At 48.2% G+C, this 19,330-nt stretch overlaps 1 protein-coding gene across 2 annotated transcripts in view; it reads right to left on the bottom strand.

Annotated features, from left to right (window-relative positions):
- LOC137383986 (suppressor of tumorigenicity 7 protein homolog) overlaps window positions 1-18,939 on the bottom strand; it is a 190,288-nt gene extending 171,349 nt beyond the window's left edge. For both annotated transcript variants that reach the window (XM_068057498.1, XM_068057493.1), the window contains exon 1: window positions 18,767-18,939. Coding sequence is in view for 1 of the 2 variants with exons in the window: in XM_068057493.1 (XP_067913594.1) it covers window positions 18,767-18,920 (154 nt within the window). In the remaining variant the exon portion in view is untranslated. The remainder of the gene's footprint in view (window positions 1-18,766) is intronic.
- Window positions 18,940-19,330: the final 391 nt, after the last annotated feature.

Raw genomic sequence — 19,330 nt, forward strand, 5'->3', positions numbered from 1 at the left:
AATCACACTCCTGACTTGTGCCTTGTAGATGGTGGACAGACTTTGGGGAGTCAGGAAGTGAGTTACTCGCCGCAGGATTCCTAGCCTCTGACCTGCTGTTGTAGCCACCGTATTTATATGGTGACTCCAGTTCAGTTTCTGGTCACTGGTAACCCCCAGGATGTCGATAGTGGGGGATTCAGCAATCGTAACTCCATTGAATGCAAAGGGGAGATGGTTAGATGGTCTCTTGTTGGAGATTGTCATTGCCTGGCACTTGTGTGCCGTGAATGTTACTTGCCACTTAGCAGCACAAGCCTGGATATTGTCCAGGTCTTGCTGCATTTCTGCACAGAGAAAGCTGCTCACTGATGCTCAGTTTGGGTTCCACCAGAGCCACTTGGCTCCTGACCTCATTACAGCCTTAGTCCAAAGAAGCTGAACACAAGGGGCGAGGTGAGAGTGATTGCCTTTGACATCAAGGCAGCATTTGACCAAGTGTGGCATCAAGGCGCCCTCGTCAAATTGAAGTCAATGGGAATCGGGGTGGGGTGGGGGGGGGGAAACTCTCCACTGGTTAGAGTCATATGTAGCATAAAGGAAGATGGTTGTGGTTGTTGGAGGTCAATCATATCAGCCCCAGGATATTGTTGCAGGAGTTCCTCAGGTTAATATCCTTGGCCCAACCATCTTCAGTTGCTTCATCAATTACCTTCCCTCCATCATAAGATCAGAAGTGGGGATGTTCACTGATGATTGTACAATGTTTAGTACCATTCAAAACTCCTCACATACTGAAGCAGTCCATACCTTTTGCAGCAAAACTTGGACAATGTTTAGGCTTGAATTGTATCACCATTCCTTCAATGTCGCTGGGACAAAATCCTCCCTCCCGAACAGCAATGTGGGTGTACCTACAGCACGTGGACTGCAACCGTTCAAGGCAGTGGCTCAGCACCACCTTATGAAGGGCAATTAGGGATGGGCAACAAATGCTGGCCTTGCCCCATGAACAAATATATATTAAAAAATTAATAGTAAATATATTGGAAAAATATTTGAAGCAGAGGAAGATTCGGGGGGGGGGGGGGGGGGGGGAGAGCAAGGCATCGGTATTAGTTTTGGTAAACAGCTAACGCAAACACAATGGGCCGCAAAGTCTCCTTCTGTGCTATAAACTCTTATGGTTCTAAAATTGAAGATCTTTTCAAACCCACACAAATCTAATGAGGTATTCTGAAGTTATTCGAGTCAGAGATTGTGGACACAGTCTGTCACACAAGATAGCTTGACTTCAGTGACAGAATATATCCTGAACAAATCTCAAGAGGAAAACCTCTCAATGAGGTCAACAATAATGGAACGTGGAAGATTAAATACTCCTGAAGTCAGATGTTCACTGCTGTAAGTTTCATGCATGATCAGCTGAGATATCCTCGTATTTTAACTCGCTATTCTCTGCACACATTTCATTTGGAGCTCTGCTCTGGTCCGTTTGGTAGTGATTCAGGGAATCTAATAATAAATACTTAGCAGAGTTACTATGTCACTATTTGGTTCACAGTAATTGCATTCAGATCAACAGGTCCCAAAAATAAAATAGACAATGAAACAGCACTAGTAACTTTGCACTCGACAGCGAAGGGAATCACAGCCGAGGCAATCCTGACATCAAGGCCAAAACTCTTACAGAAACAGGCCATTCAGCCCATCTGATCTGTGCCAGTGCTTATGCTCCACACAAGACTCCTCCCACCCCTTTTCATCTAACACTATCAGCATGCTGATACCTGGGATGGCAGGGTTCTCCTATGATGAGAGGCTGAATAAACTGGGCCTATACTTTCTGGAATTAAGAATGGGAGGTGATCTCATTGAAAGGTACAAGATTCTGAAGGGGCTTGACAGGGTAGACGGTGGTTGTTTCCCTGGCTGGGGAATCTGGTCATCGACCTGAAATTTTAACTCGTTTGTTTCTCTCCACAAATTCTGCCTGGCCTGCTGAGTATTTCCAGCATTTTCTATTTTTATTTCAGATTTCCAGCATCCATCGTATTTTCCTTTTCTATCAGTGTAACCTTCTATTCCTTTTGCTCCCAAGTACTTATCTGGCTTCTCTTTAAATGCATCTATGCTATATAACTATTTCAGGTGGTAGCAAGTTCCACATTTTAACTACTTCCTGAGTAGTTTCCCTAAATTATTATTGCTTTTATTAGTGACTGTTTTATGTTTATGACCTCTAGTTTTGGACTTTCCCACAAGTGGACACATCATTTCTACGTCTACCTTATTGAACCCCTTCATAATTTTAAAAACCTCTGATATTAGGTCATCTTTTAGCTTTCTCTTAGTTCTAGAAGCATCCTTATAAATCTTTTTTGCATTTTCGCTAGTATCTTGTATCTTTTTGCAATATGGAGACTAGAACTGTTCACAATATTCTAAGTGTGGTCTAACCAATGTTCTATATGAGCTTACGATAATATTTATTTAGAGATACAGCACTGAAACAGGCCCTTCGGCCCACCGAGTCTGTGCCGACCATCAACCACCCATTTATACTAATCCTACATTAATCCCATCACCCTCTCACATCCCCACCTTCCCTCAATCCCCCAACCACCTACCTATACTAGGGGCAATTTATAATGGCCAATTTACCTATCAACCTGCAAGTCTTTGGCTGTGGAAGGAAACCAGAGCACCCGGCAAAAACCCACGCGGTCACAGGGAGAACTTGCAAACTCCACACAGGCAGTACTCAGAATCGAACCCGGGTCACTGGAGCTGTGAGGCTGCGGTGCTAACCACTGCGCCGCCCATAACCTCTCTGCTTTTTAATTCCATTCCTCTAGAAATGAACCCCAGTGCCTAGATTACTTTTATTGCCTTGCTAACCTGTGCTGCTGCTTTTAATTGATGTGAATCTGCTCCCCAAGATCCATTTGCTCCAATAACCCATTTAGATACTGATTTTCCACGACGTATGTTGCCTTCTTATATCAAAATGCCCTTCACACGTGTCAATATTGATGTCAATGTCTGGCCAGAGTTCTGTGTCACCAGTACGTGATTCTCCAGTCCATTAAAACGAGTTGCTGGGGGGGGTGGCCGGCAGCAGGGAATAGCAGGCCACGTGAAGTATGCCAACTTGAACAAGAAGAACTATCCCCCAGCAGAGAGTTAAGAACAAAAGAAAACTTGCTTCCCATGAGAGGAATGAGGAAAGTGGGGGAAATTCAAGTATTGTGCTTGGGCTGATAAGTGGCAAGTAACATTCGCGCCACACAAGTGCCAGGCAATTTTATTATTTTATTTAGCGAATGCAAATCCCCAGAGCTAAGCAATAGCCTCCTCATTTGCTGAATTTAACATGATTAGTCCACCACTTAGTCTGTAGAGGGGACACTCCTTAATAATGTGCAGCATTGTTTGTGTTTCTCCATAAGTGCATAAGGGGTTTGTACTAAGGCCCCAGGAGGTTGGTTATGCAGGGGCCCTTGGCTTGTCCTGAACCTGTTTAGCAAGGACCACTCTCGCCGTGGTAGTTCAAAGCCTGCCATTCAACAGATGGGATTTGTCACAAAGAACTTGTTAGTGACTTCACGTGTTTCCCATTCCTTGATCCAAAGGATGTCTGCTGGCAGATCTTGCTCAGGAAGGTTCAGGGACAATGGATCAGTGTTTGTCTGATCCGACATTGGCAATGCAACCGCCTTGTCAACCACCGTGTTTTGTGACAATTCGGGTCGGCAGTTTCCATTTTGCGTACGTGTACAAGCCTCTAAGTGCCAGCTGGGAACAGCAAGTTCTGCTAATACTGCCTCACCCAGCCACCTACATGGGAGACTTCAACAGCCACCACACTAACTCAGTACCAGACAGGGACGGTGAACAACTCCAAGTGGACCTCCTGACCTACCCTGATACAGAACCCAAAGCAATGGGGGGAACATTCCATTCAGCTAAATGGGGTCAGAAATACTTACCTGAACTGTGCTGGGTCAGTTCCCTTGATGGTCACACTCAACCAGCACAGTGCCTAGCCCTGCACAACTTCCCACAGTCAATATGGGCCATTGCTCACTTACATTGGCCTTTTCCTTCCAGTCACCAACAGTGCAAAGAAGATGCGTGAAACCTCCATAAAGTAGATTGGCAAAAATACTGCAAGACCTTGGACCGCATCATTGTAACTATACCTATTTAAAACATACCTGTGGAAGAATTATACAAAGCGCTTTTGTGGTGCCATTCACAAGGCAGTTTGCACAGCTATCCCTCGTGGCTACCGACCCATCTACGTCCCATGCCTTGATACAGAGCACAGCACTCCTAAAGGAATACGAATCATCTGGTGACCCTGATAGCAGACCACCTCATCGAGTCTCTCAATGCTGCATGCCCCGCCAGCTGAGAAGAAAAATCAGCAGGGCTCAATTTCACTCATTCCAGTCCGAAGTGCTGAGCCCGATTCACCGCCTTGGAGCAACCCAAAAATCACCTGTACTAAATTGCCCATCAGTCACCTCAAACTAAGTTGCTAGTCATCTGCGCCAGGTAGTGAGGACACCGTTGGAAAAGAAAACAAACGCATTATCTGTAATGAACTGAAAAAATGCCAGCAACATGCAGAACATGGCAGTCCTCATCCCTTCAAGATCATAAAAGTGGAGAAAGCATTAAGGGGCCTGAAAAGTGGCAATGCAGCAGAATATGACACAACTGCACCAGAATTCTTGAAACAACTCAGCCCTGTGCTCGTATCTAGCTGACCCAGTTCTACAAAAGAATCATCAGCTCACACTCACTCCCAAAGGCATGGTGTATGGCAAAAACCATTGCCATTCCAAAACCCAGAAAAGAAATCACACTGGCGGCTAGCTATCCATCGATTTCACTACTTTTTATGTGCTTTAAGATCTTTGAGCATCTTATCCTGCCAGGCAATGACAATCTCCAACAAGAGAGATTCTAACCATCTTCCCTTGACCTTCAATGGCATTACCATTGCTAAATCCCCCACCAACAACATCCTGGGGATTACTGTTGACCAGAAACTTAACTGAAGCAACCACATTAGTGCAATGGCTACAAGAGCAGGTCAGAGACTGGGAATTCTGCAGCGACTCCCCCAAGCCTGTCCACAAGGCACAAGTCAGGAGTGTGATTGAATACTCTCCCTCTCCACTTGCCTAGATGGGTGCAGCTCCAACAATATTCAGGAAGCTTGACACCATCCAGGACCAAGCAGCCGGCTTGATTGGGTCCCCATCCACAAACATTCACTCCCTCCACCACCGATGCACAGTGGCAGCAATGTGTGCCATATACAAGATGCACTGCAGCAACTCACAAGGCTCCCTTGACAGCACCTTCCAAACCCACGACCTCTTCCACCTAGAAGAATAAGGGCAGCAGACTCATGGGAACACCAACACCTGCAAGTTCCCCTCCAATTCATACACCATCCGGACGTGGAAATATATTGCCATTCCTTCACCATCGCTGGATCAAAATCCTGTAACTCCCTGCCCAAAAGCAACAGTACCTACACCAGATGAACTGTGACAGTTCAAGAAGGCAGCTCACCACCACTTTCTCAAGGGCAATTCGGGATGGGCAACAAATGCTGGCCTTGCCAGCGATGCCCACATCCCTTGACATAAAAAATAAGTTACACTCCCCATCAGAAATGGGAAGTACCTTTGAAGATTAATTATTTACATGTCTTTTTGTGTTATCAGTCCTGATTTGATGTGTTCAGTTTCAGGTGTTCCACCTTAGGAAGGACATACTGGCCTTGTCCAGCAACAATTCAGTAGTTTTATTTGGGATCAAGATACTTAGCGATGGTGAGATTATGGATGAACCTGGGTAGTATTCATCATAGATTAGCAAGTTAAAGCATAACCTTGCTGAGCTGTTTAAAATAATGAAGTGAATGCATAGGGAATGATTCTTCCCTGTAGTATGGAATCCAGGACAATGAGGCAGAATCATAGAATTTTGGATACTTCTGTTAAAAGGGAATCCAGGAAAAACTTCTTGATGCAGAGTTACGAGAACGGGGAACACTCTGCCACAGAAGGCAGTAAATGAAGTGACGATTAAAGTCTTTAAAAGGAATTAGATATTTAGTTGCGAAGGGGTGTGAAGAAAGGGCAAGAAGTTAGGATTGAAAAGATGGAGCTGCACGAATAAAAGGCTCAATTGGCCAAATGATCGACTACTGTATACAATTTTCCCTCTCATCAGCTGTGAAGGACCTTTGCCAGCTAAAACAGAATGTGTGAAATCAGACTTCAGCAAGAATCAGTGTCCTCTGGGGAGAACAGAATTGGCAAATGCGAATGAAAAACTTTTTTCGGTACAAGTTACATTACATTCAACATGACAAACCTCACTCATGTTTCAGCTTTGCTAGCCAAAGGATGCAGAATCAACAGACATTAACTGGTATTATGCAACCAAACTACAAGAGTTGGCAATGATTAACATATCATGCACACAGCACACACTTGGGGGAAAAATGAAAGCACAGTTGTTGAATAACTTCTGCACTATACTCAGTGTTGATTAGGTGGCTTTGTTGGTCGACCTTTCACTGGTAAACAAAATAGGCTTGTGAGTTTAAGTGGCTGATGAAAGAGCAGTAGATTATTAGAGAAAGATGTCTATTTTTAAGTTCTGGGCACATCATTTATTTCAAAACGGGAGAGAATTGCATTTATACAGCACCTTTCATGTCTTAAGACCATCCTGAAAGTCCTTCATAGCCAACTATTTACTCCAGAAGTACAGTCATTGTTGTAATGTAGACAGAACCAGCAGCAATTTACACACAAAATCAAACCAACAGCAATAAGATGAATGAGCAGTTAATCTGTGTTGGTGGCCAAAACACAGAACTTCACTACTCTTGCTCAAATTGTGTTGTTGAATCGTTAATGTCTACCCAAACAGGCAGATGGGGCCATGGTTCAGTGCTTCATCCAAAAGACAGCACTTCCAACAATGTGGCACTTCCTCGGTACTGCACTGAAATGTTAGTCTAGATTACGTGCTCAAGTCCTGGAATGAAAACTACAATCTGATTCAGATACAGTTGAAAGGGCATCATGGTCCCCTAGGAATTGCTTCTAAAGCTTTGTGACTGCAGCAAGACCTGGACAACATTCAGGCTTGGATTGAGAAGTGGCAAGTAACATTCACACCACACTAATGCCAAGCAATAATGATCTCCAAAAAGATAGAATCTAACCATCTCCCTTTGACATTCAACAGCATTACCATCATTGAAACCCTCACCATCAACATCCTGGGGGTTACCACTGACCAGAAACTGAGCTGGACCATCCACATAAATACTGTGGCCTCAAAAGCAGGTCAGAGGCCGGGAATTCTGCAGTGAGCCTGACTCCCCAAAGCCTGTCCAACAATCTACAAGGTAGCAGTCAGCAGTGTAATGCAATACTCTCCACTTGCCTGGATGAGTTTAGCTCCAATGCTCAAGAAGCTCGGCCCCACCCAGGACAAAACTGTCTGATTGATCAGCACTCCATTTACCACCTTAAACATTCACTCCCTCCACCACTGGCGCACAGTGGTAGCAGTGTGTATCATATACAAGATACACTGCAGCAATTCACGAAACCTCCTTAACCAGCACCTTCCAAATCCGCAATCTCTACCACCTAGAAGGAAGGACAAGGGCAGCAGACACATGAAAATACCACCACCAGCAAGTTCCCTTCCAAGCCACACATCATTCTGACTTGGAACTATATTGCTGCTCCTTCACTGTCACTGGGTCAAAATTCTGGAACTCCCTCCATAACAGCACTGTGGGTGTACCTATATCAGATGGACTGCAGCAGTCAGAGGAGGCAGTTCACTATCACCTTCGAGTCATGCAATTATGCAGCACCGAAACAGGTCCTTCGGCCTAGTGTGTCTGTGCTGGTCATCAAGCACCTATCTATTCTAATCCCACTTTCCAGCACTTGGCCCGTAGCCTTGTTTGCTATGGCATTTCAAGTGCTCATCTAAATACTTCTTAAAAGTTGTGAAGGTTCCTGCCTCTCCCACCTCTTCAGGCAGTGTGTTCCAGATTCCAACCACCCTCTAGGTGAAAAAAGTTTGCCTCAAATCCCCTTTAAACCTCCTGTCCCTTACCTTAAATCTATGCCCCCTGGTTACTGACCCCCTCCGCTTAGGGAAAACGTTTCTTCCTATCTACCCTATCAATGCCCCTCAAAACTTTGTACACCTCTATCAGGTCTCCCCTCAGCCTTCTCTGCTCTAAGGAAAACAACCCTAGCCTATCCAGTCTCTCTTCATAGCTGAAATGCTCCAGCCCAGGCAACATCCTGGTGAATCTCCTCTGCACCCTCTCCAGTGCAATCACATCATTCTTCTCCATAGTAAACACAGATGAAAAGTAATCATTTAAAACTTCACCGACATTCTCCGGCTCCACACGGATTGCCACTTTGGTCCCTAATGGGCCCTAGTCTTTCCCTGCTTATTCTCTTGCCCTGAATATACTTATAAAATGCCTTGGGATTTTCCTTTATCTTGCCCACCTGTGTTTTTTCATGCTCCCTCTTCACTCTCCTAATTACTTTTTTTTTTTAAAAGTACCCCCCTACACTTTCTATACTCCTCCAGGGCCTCCGCTGTTTACAGCCCCCTGAATCTGCCACAAGCCTCCTTTTTTTTCCCCCTTATCCAACAATCCTTCATATCCCTGGACATCCAGGGTTCGCTGGACTTGTTGGTCCTACCCTTTACCTTTACGGGAACCTGTTTTTTTTTTTTTAATTCATTCATGGGATGTAGGCGTCACTGGCAAGGCCAGCATTTATTGCCCATCCCTAATTGCCCTTGAGAAGGTGGTGGTGAGCTGCCTTCGTGAACCGCTGCAGTCCATTTGGGGTAGGTACACCCACAGTGCAGTTAGGAAGGGAGTTCCAGGATTTTGACCCAGCAACATTTAAGGAACGGCGATATAGTCCAAGTCAGGATGGTGTGTGACTTGGAGGGGAACTTGCAGGTGGTGGTGTTCCCATGTTTTTGCTGCCCTTGTCCTTCTAGTTGGTAAAGGTCGCGGGTTTGGAAGGTGCTGTCTGAGGAGCTTTGGTGCATTCCTGCAGTGCATCTTGAAGATGGTACACACTGCTGCCATTGTGCATCGGTGGTGGAGGGAGTGAATGTTTGTGGATGAGGTGCCAATCAAGTGGGCTGCTTTGTCCTGGATGGTGTCGAGCTTCTTGAATGTTGTTGGAGCTGCACCCATCCAGGCAAGTGGAGAGTATTCCATCACACTCCTGACTTGTGCCTTGTAGATGGTTAGCAGGCTTTGGGGAGTCAGGAGGTGAGTTACTCGCCTCAGGATTCCTAGCCTCTGACCTGCTCTTGTAGCCACAGTATTTATACGGCTACTCAAGTTCAGTTTCTGGTCAATGATAGCCCCTAGGATGTTGACAGTGGGGGATTCAGCAATCGTAATGCCATTGAATGTCAAGGGGAGATAGTTAATTCTCTCTTGTTGGAGATGGTCACTGCCTGGCACTTGTGTGGCGTGAACGTTACTTGCCACTTATCAGTCCAAGCCTGGATATTGTCCAGGTCTTGCTGCATTTCTACATGGACTGCTTCAGTATCTGAGGAGTCACAAATGGTGCTGAACATTGTGTAATCATCAGCGAACATCCCTACTTCTGACCTTATGATTGAAGGAAGGTCATTGATGAAGCAGCTGAAGATGGTTGGGCCTAGGACACTACCCTGAGGAACTCCTGCAGTGATGTCCTGGAGCTCAGATGATTGACCTCCAACAACCACAACCATCTTCCTTTGCGCTAGGTATGACTCTAGCCAGCGGAGAGTTTTCCCCGATTCCCATTGACCTCAGTTTTGCTAGGGTTCCTTGATGCCATACTCAGTCAAATGCTGTCACTCTCACCTCACCTTGAGTTCAGCTCTTCTGTCCATGTTTGAACCAAGGCTGTAATGAGGTCAGGAGCTGAGTGGCCCTGGCGGAGCCCAAACTGAGCGTCACTGAGCAGGTTATTGCTAAGCAAGTGCCACTTGATGGCACTGTTGATGACACTTTCCATCACTTTACTGATGATTGAGAGTAGGCTGATGCGGCGGTAATTGGCCGGGTTGGACTTGTCCTGCTTCTTGTGTACAGGACATACCTGGGCAATTTTCCACATAGCAGGGTGGATGCCAGTTGTCGCTGTACTGGAACAGCTTTGCGAGGGGCGCGGCAAGTTCTGGAACACAGGTCTTCAGTACTATTGCCGGAATATTGTCAGTGCCCATAGCTTTTGCAGTATCCAGTGCCTTCAGTCGTTTCTTGATATCACACGGAGTGAATCGAATTGGCTGAAGTCTGGCATCTGTGATGCTGGGGACTTCAGGAGGAGGCCGAGATGGATCATCAACTTGGCACTTCTGGCTGAAGATTGTTGCAAATGCTTCAGCCTTATCTTTCGCATTGATGTGCTGGGCTTCCCCATCATTGAGGATGGGGATATTTGTGGAGCCACCTCCTCCAGTTAGTTATTTAATTGTCCACCACCATTCACGGCTGGATGTGGCAGGACTGCAGAGCTTAGATCTGATCCATTGGTTATGGGATCACTTAGCTCTGTCTATCGCATGCTGCTTATGCAGTTTGGCATGCAAGTAGTCCTGGGTTGTAGCTTCACCAGGTTGACACCTCATTTTGAGGTATGCCTGGTGCTGCTCCTGGCATGCCCTCCTGCACTCTTCATTGAACCAGGGTTGGTCTCCTGGCTTGATGGTAATGGTAGAGTGGGGGATATGCCGGGCCTTGAGGTTACAGATTGTGGTTGAGTACAATTCCGCTGCTGCTGATGGCCCACAGCGCCTCATGGTTGCCCAATTTTGCATTGCTAGATCTGTTCGAAATCTATCCCATTTAGCACGGTGATAAAGCCACACAACACAATGGACAGTATCCTCAATGTGAAGGCGGGACTTCGTCACCACAAGGACTGTGCGGTGGTCACTCCTACCAATACTGTCATGGACAGATGCGTCTGCAGCAGGCAGATTGGTGAGGACGAGGTCAAGTATGTTTTTCCCACATGTTGGTTCCCCCACCACCTGCCGCAGACCCAGTCTAGCAGCTATGTCCTTTCGGACTCGACCAGCTCGGTCAGTAGTGGTGCTACCAAGCCACTCTTGGTGATGGACATTGAAGTCCCCCACCCAGAGTACATTTTGTGCCTTTGCCACCCTCAAATGATTCCTCCAATTGGTGTTCAACATGGAGGAGTACTGAGTCATCAGCTGAAGGGGGGGCGGTAGGTGGTAATCAGTAGGAGGTTATCAGTAGGAGGTTACCTTGCCCATGTTTGACCTGATGCCATGAGAATTCATGGGGTCCAGAGTCGATGTTGAGGACTCCCAGGGCAACTCCCTCCCTGCTGTATACCACTGTGCCACCACCTCTGCTGGGTCTGTCCTGCCGGTGGGACAGGACATACCCGGGGATGGTGATGGCAGCGTCTGGGACATTGTCTGGAATGTATGATTCCGTGAGTATGACTATGTCAGGCTGTTGCTTGATTAGTCTGTGGGACAGCTCTCCCAACTTTGGCACAATCCCCCAGATGTTAGTAAGGAGGACTTTGCAGGGTTGACAGGGCTGGGTGTGCCGCTGTCATTTCCGGTGCCTAGGTCGATGCCGGGTGGTCTGTCCCGTTTCATTCCTTTTTATTGACTTCGTAGCGGTTAGGTACAACTGAGTGGCTTGTTAAGCCATTTCAGAGGGCATGTAAGAATTAACCACATTGCTGTGGGTCTGGAGTCACATGTCGGCCAGACCAGGTAAAGACAGCAGATTTCCTTCCCTAAAGGACATTAGTGAACCAGATGGGTTTTTACAACAAACGACAATGGTTTCATGGCCATCATTAGACTAGCTTTTAATTCCAGATTTATTAAATTCAAATTCCACTGGAACTGAACTCTCACTATTTCCTTTTTGAATGACTTCTACTGGTCTGATGTAGCCTTTCCGACAAGTAGTGCTCCCAGTCCACTTTGGCCAGATCCTGTTTTATTGTATTGTAATTGGCCTTTCCCCAATTCAGTACCTTTATTTCCAGTCCATCTTTGTCCTTTTCCATAACTACAGTAAATCCTAGAGTTATGATCACTATCCCCGAAATGCTCCCCCACTGACACTTCTACCACTCGTCCGGCTTCATTCCCTAGGATTAGGTTCAGTACCGCCCCTTCTCTTGTAAGACTTTCTATGTGCTGGCTCAAAAAGCTCACCTGTATGTACTTTTAAGAATTCCGTCCCCTTTAAGCCTTGTGCAATATTCTTTATTTTTTTTCTTCTCTTTGGCCTCCTTGTCTCGGGGGACAATGGGTAAGCGCCTGGAGTGGTCAGTGGTTTGTGAAGCAGCGCCTGGAGTGGCTATAAAGGCCAATTCTAGAGTGACAGACTCTTCCACAGGTGCTGCAGATAAAATTGGTTGTTGGGGCTGTTACACAGTTGGCTCTCCCCTTGTGCTTCTGTCTTTTTTCCTGCCAACTGCTAAGTCTCTTCGACTAACCATGCTTTAGACCCGCCTTTCTGGTTGCCCGCCAGCTCTGGCAGTCACTGGCAACTGACTCCCACGACTTGTGATCAATGTCACAGGACTTCATGTCGCGTTTGCAGACATCTTTAAAAGCAGAGACATGGACGGCCGGTGGGTCTGATACCTGTGACGAGCTCGCTGTACAATGTGTCCTTGGGGATCCTGCCATCTTCCATGCGGCTCACATGGACAAGTCATCTCAGGCACCGCTGGCTTAGTAGGGTGTATATGCTGGGGATGTTGGCCGCCTCGAGGACTTCTGTGTTGGAGATACGGTCCTGCCACATGATGCCAAGGATTCTCCGGAGGCAGCGAAGATGGAATGAATCAAGACGTCGCTCTTGCTCTTGGCTGACGTACGTTGTCCAGGCTTCGCTGCCATAGAGCAAGGTACTGAGGACACAGGCTTGATACACTTGGACTTTTGTGTTCCGTGTCAATGTGCCATTTTCCCACACTCTCTTGGCCAGTCTGGACATAGCAGAGGAAGCCTTTCCCATGATCTTGTTTAATTCTGCATCGAAAGACAGGTTACTGGTGATAGTTGAGCCTAGGTAGGTGAACTCTTGAACCACTTGCAGAGTGTGGTTGCCGATATTGATGGATGGGGCATTTCTGACATCCTGTCCCATGATGTTCGTTTTCTTGAGGCTGATGGTTAGGCCAAATTCATTACAGGCAGCCGCAAACCTGTCGATGAGTCTCTGCAGACACTCTTCAGTGTGGGATGTTAGTGCAGCATCGTCAGCAAAGAGGGGAGTTGCATGATAAGGACTTTCCGTACTTTGGTCTTCGCTTTTAGACGGGCAAGATTGAACAACCTGCCACTCAATCTTGTGTGAAGGAAAATTCCTTCTTCTGAAGATTTGAAAGCATGTGAGAGCAGCAGGGAGAAGATCCCGAACAGTGTAGGTGTGAGAACACAGCCCTGTTTCACACCACTCAGGATTGGAAAGGGGTCTGATGAGGCGCCGCTATGCTGAATTGTGCCTTTCATATTGTCATGGAATGAGGTGATGATACTTAGTAGCTTTGGTGGGCAACCAATCTTTTCTGGTAGTCTGAAGAGACCACGTCTGCTGACGAGGTCAAAGGCTTTGGTGAGGTCAATGAAAGCAACGTAAAGGGCATCTGTTGTTCGCGGCATTTCTCCTGTAGCTGGCGAAAGGAGAACAGCATGTCAATGGTGGATCTCTTTGCTCAAAAGCCACACTGTGCCTCAGGATAGACACACTCAGCCAGCTTCTGGAGCCTGTTTAAAGTGACACGAGCGAAGACTTTCCCCACTATACTGAGCAGGGAGATTCCACGGTAGTTGTTGCAGTCACCGCGGTCACCCTTGTTCTTATAGAGGGTGATGATATTGGCATCGCGCATGTCCTGTGGTACTGCTCCCTCGTCCCAGCACAGGCAAAGCAGTTCGTGCAGTGCTGAAAGTATAGCAGGCTTGACACTCTTGATTATTTCAGGGGTACTGCCGTCCTTCCCAGGGACTTTTCCGCTGGCTAGAGAATCAATGGCATCACTAAGTTCCAATTTTGTTAGCTGTACGTCCAGCTCATCCATGACTGGCAGAGGCTGGGCTGCATTGAGGGCGGTCACAGTGACGACATTCTCCCTGGAGTACAGTTCTAGGTAGTGTTCCACCCAGCGGTCCATTTGCTTGCGTTGGTCAGTGATCGTGTCCCCTGATTTATATTTGAGGGGGGCAATCTTCTTGATGGTTGGCCCAAAAGCTCTCTTAATGCCATCATACATTCCTTTGATATTTCCTGTGTCAGAGGCCAGCTTTTTCAAGTGAATTTAGAAACTTATGTAACAGCTGTGGATGAGAAATTCTGCTCGTGTTGATGCGCGGGCAGCCCTTCTGCTTGGAGTGATGCAGCTTCTTTGGTTTGAGGCTAACCTTGCTGCATACCAGGTAGTGTTCGGTGTCGCAGTCCGCACTGTGGAAGCTGCGTGTGATTTGAACGCTGTTTAAAGAGGCTCGCCTTGTGACGATGAGGTCCAGCTGGTGCCAATGACGTGATCTTGGGTGCCTCCAAGAAACCTGGTGACAGGGTTTAGTGTGAAAGAACGAGTTGGTGATGCAGAGGTTATGATAGGTACACAACTCAAGCAGTCTCTGTCCATTCTCATTCATCCTTCCAATGCCATAGCGCCCAAGGCAGGAGGGCCATGAGTCATAGTCGGCCCCAACCCGGGCGTTAAAGTCCCCCAGCAGGAATAGTTGTTCGGTGTTGGGGATGCTGCTAATGATATTATGGAGTTCCTCGTAGAACTGGTCTTTAGCTTCAGGTGGGGAGCAGAGTGTTGGAGCATAGATGCTGAGTAGGTGTCCTAGACCAGAGGCGGTGAACAGTTGGATGGACAGTATGCGTTCAGAGCCATTTGAGGATGGCTCTATCACGCTGAGCAAAGAATTTCTGATGGCGAAGCCCACTCCGTGCTGTCTTGGTTCTTCAGGATCCCTACCCTGCCAGAAGAAGGTGTAGTCTTGCTCTCTTAGAGATCCGCTCGCAGGGAGGCGTGTCTCCTGAAGTGCTGCCATGTCCACATTGAGTCTACTGAGCTCGTTGATGATGATGGCGGTCTTCCGAGAATCGTTGATTTGTGTAAAGTCTTCCGACAGGCCAGGACACACAGTTCTGATGTTCCAGCTTGCAAAACGAAGGGCTGGTACCTTCTTTCCTTTTTTGGTCGTGCTGTTTGGTGCGGTGTTCAAGTCCACTTGTCGGGCAATGACCCCGAGCTCCAAGCACCCATTGAAGCAGGTGGACTGTGGCGGGACAGAACCTTACTGAAAGGGGGCTGCCCGGTTTGAGGCGGGTGGTAGCTATCCAGTGAGATGCGATGACCTCTCCCACCGACAAAGGCAACCCATGGCGCCCAATCTCTACGCCAATTGAGCTGGACTTATAACCCGTAACTGCTGCCTTGCGTGTTGTTTTGGTCACTGAGAGACAACTATGGAGTGACCTCTCCATGGCGCATGCCTGGGCGGATGTATGGAGGTTGTGAGTTGCCCAAGCGTCAAAACCCCCCCTCTCGGCCTTCCTGGTGGGGTCCAAAGGAGTGCAGAGCATGACGTTTGGCACCAGTATGGCTGCAGGAACTGCCGGAAACATGCCAAAGGTGACATATGCGCCTTCGGGGTTCCGCTCCGGATTTTCTGTTAGGGTTTACTCTCTTAGCCGTGGTCTCTCCCAAGACGCCCACAAGACAGTGGGGTTGTTGGGGCCCCTACACAGGGGTAGGTGGATGCCGGTGGGGGGGAAGGGGATGCGAGGAGGAGGAGTGCGGTGGGAAAGGTTGGAGGGAAGGGGATGAGGGGGGAGCTGGGAGGGGGGCTGCAGGGGATAGGGGGAGGGATGGGGGGGGGATGGGGGTGCGAGGGGGGTGGGGGGGGGAAGGGGGTGCGAGGGGGGTGGGGGGGGGAGTGGAGTGGGGGGGGGGGGGGGAGTGCGAGGGGGTGGGGGGGGGGGGGGGGGGAGTGCGAGGGGGTGGGGGGGGGGGGAGGGGAGCAGGTAATAAAACAAAATATTGCATCTGCTCCCACCATTGTCCCTTTTACAATGGTGTTCTACTACAGGGATCGGGATCCGGGAGCCGATCCGGAGTTGTGGGGAAGGTTTGTTTGGAAACAGCGCGGAGTCGCCGAGTGAGCGGGAGCCACTGCCAGGACCATGTGGCCGCTCTTCCTCTTGATCGCCGCCGTGGACGGGCTCCCCGAACACAGCCAAGTGGCCTTCCTCTCCAGTTGGCTAAGCTTGGCCACCACTGGCAGGGTCTTCATCAGCATTCCTTTCCCGGATTGCCAGCCATTCACCCTCTCTCTGCGGTGAATTCCTCTCCTAGCCTTACGCGACTTACGCAGCCATAGTCGTCTCACAGCTTCACTATTACAGCTTCACTATTGCACTATTATCCCAGTTGATAAGGGGGAAGTTGAAATTCCCTACTGTTATTACCCTATTATTTTTACACCTCTCTGCGATTTGCCTCAATATCTGCTCCTCTATCTCTCTCTGACTATTTGGAGGCCTGCAGTAAACTCCCAGCCAAGTGATTGGCCCCTTTCTGTTTTTAAGTTCTACCCACATAGCCTCATTTGAGGAACCATCTAAGATATCATCCCTCCTTACTGCAGTAATTGACTCCTTCATCAACAGTGCAATGCCACCTCCTCTTTTACACCCTCCCCTGTCATGCCTGAAGATTCTATACCCTGGAATATTGAGCTGCCAGTCCTGCCCTTCCCTCAACCATTAACAATAATATCATATTCCCATGTGTTAATCAACACCGTCAATTAATCTGCCTTACTAGTAAGAATCCTTGCGTTAAAATAGATGCAATCCAGCCTTGCATTATTCACTTGTGCCTTAACAGGTCTATATTTGCTCTGCCTTCCAGAATGACTTAATTTCTCTTCCATATTTGGCTGTGCATCTCCCCCTACTGTACCTCCACTCTGTATTCCATCCCCCTGCCAAATTAGTTTAACCCCCTCCCACCACCACCCCCACCCAACTCCCCGCCCCACCACCCCACCCCTCCACCCCAACCCCCGCCCCTCCACCCCACTTCCCACCAGCACCAGCAAACCTCCCAGCAAGGATGTTGGTCCTGTTCAGGTTCAGGTGCAACCCGTCCAACTTGTACAGGTCCTACTTTCGTCAGAAACAGACCCAGTGATCCAGGAAACTAAAGTCCTCCCTCCAGCACCATGTCTTCAGCCACACATTCATCTGCCCTATCCTCCTATTCCTATACCTTCTCAACGGCAATTAAGAATGGTAACAAATGCTGGCCTTGCCAGCAGCACCCACATCCCACACAAGTTTTTATTTTAGAAATAAATGAATCCCAAATTATCTACCTTGTTTCTGTCTGAGAATCAGTCTGTTGGTGTTACTCTTGCTTGTCAGAAACTGTCTCTTGCTGGCTCGGTCAATACGACTAATTTATATTTGTGGCCGCCAACTTAGGCTTATTTGGTTGGCCTAAGCATAGCCTCTGAATGTCTTGACCCAGCTATCTCTCCACATTAATCCAGTTGCTTCCAGTTCATATGTTTTTATATCACCTGAAAACTACTTCATGCAATTGGTGGGGAAATTAAATATTAAAAAGCAACTTAGGCACAATACCAGATATGAAACAAGTGTACAGCACTGTACTACATAAAATGAAATGAGTGAATGCATTTATCTGATGAATATTTTATGAGTGCCTGGAGGTGTAGAATGATCAGACCCCTCCAATCCAATGTGTTAAACGAAATATCCAGTACAAAAACAAGCAGAGAAATGAGAAACCCAAGGCAGCGACCTTTACCCTCTCACCACGCCACCCTCACAAAGTACCCTTGTCACAGGAATAACTGAATATCACAAGTAAGACAACCTACTAAACTCATTATTCCTGACCACAAACAACCTCAGTATCAGTTCAATACTATTCCATCAAGCAATATTCAATAGCATCTGATCGCAATGTGGCAATATCCCAGCAACTTCGTCCCAAGGCCAAGTGCACGTGACACAGCCTGCATCCCAGTGCGAGACAGTGCCCATGTCCCACTGCCAGTGCTTGCGTGGCACATCCCACCTCCCATTGCCAGTGCATGGCACAGCCCACCTCCCACTGCCAGTGCGTGCGTGGCACAGCCCACCTCCCACTGCCAGTGCGTGCGTGGCACAGCCCACCTCCCACTGCCAGTGCGTGCGTGGCACAGCCCACCTCCCACTGCCAGTGCGTGCATGGCACAGCCCACCTCCCACTGCCAGCGTGGCACAGCCCACCTCCCACTGCCAGTGCGTGCATGGCACAGCCCATGTCCCTGTGCATGACACTGCCCATGTCCCACTGCATGTGCATGATGCCCATATCCCAGCTCCAGTGTGTGTGTGTGTGAGTGAGTGAGTGAGAAAGAGACACTGTCTCCCTTAATAACATCACTGCAGGGCCCGTCCGGGGCTGCCAGCCCCTCGGGTGGGTGCTAAACACGTTCGCCTCACAGGGGCCGCAATCCAGCGCAACCAGAAGGGGCAAAGCGAGAGAAGGGAAACCCGAGGGCGTCTGCGGCTGGGGGCGGGGTCGGGGGAGTGGGCCGGCAGCCGGGCCGGGCATTTATTCCCGCTTACCTGCACTGAGGTTCTCGTAGAGTTTGAGCGGCGCCCGCAGGATGTAGAGGAGGCCGAGCACCAGGATGAACCAGAGTGCCCACAGGTAAGTCCAGGACCAACTGACACACCGCTTCAGCCGCTCGACAAATCCCGCCGAGCCGCCGTCCGCCATGTTTATCCAGCCGGCCGGCCTGAGGGATTGTGGGATGCTGGAGGAGTCCTCCACCGGGCACAGGATGCAGCTGCAAGCATGATGTGCAAGGCTGACACTATCACACAATTCCTTCTCACATATTGCACGATTCCTTCACTCTTTTTAAACTCTCCTCTTATTGCAAAGAATAAAACACCAAAAATGGAGAAAGAGAGAAACTTGTGATGATAATGCTGCCATTACCATGGGAAGGGAGGTTCATTTGCATCTGTGGGGAAACATAACAATATAAATAAAAGCAAGAGGAGCCTCCTCCACCATTCAATAAGATCATGGCTGATCTGATTATGCCTACCCCGCCCCCCATAATCCTTGACAATCAAATCAAAATCGAAATCTAACAGCCTTGAATATTTCAATGACCCAGC

This window comes from Heterodontus francisci, chromosome 25 (assembly GCF_036365525.1).
Source record: "Heterodontus francisci isolate sHetFra1 chromosome 25, sHetFra1.hap1, whole genome shotgun sequence".
Lineage (NCBI taxonomy): Eukaryota > Metazoa > Chordata > Chondrichthyes > Heterodontiformes > Heterodontidae > Heterodontus > Heterodontus francisci.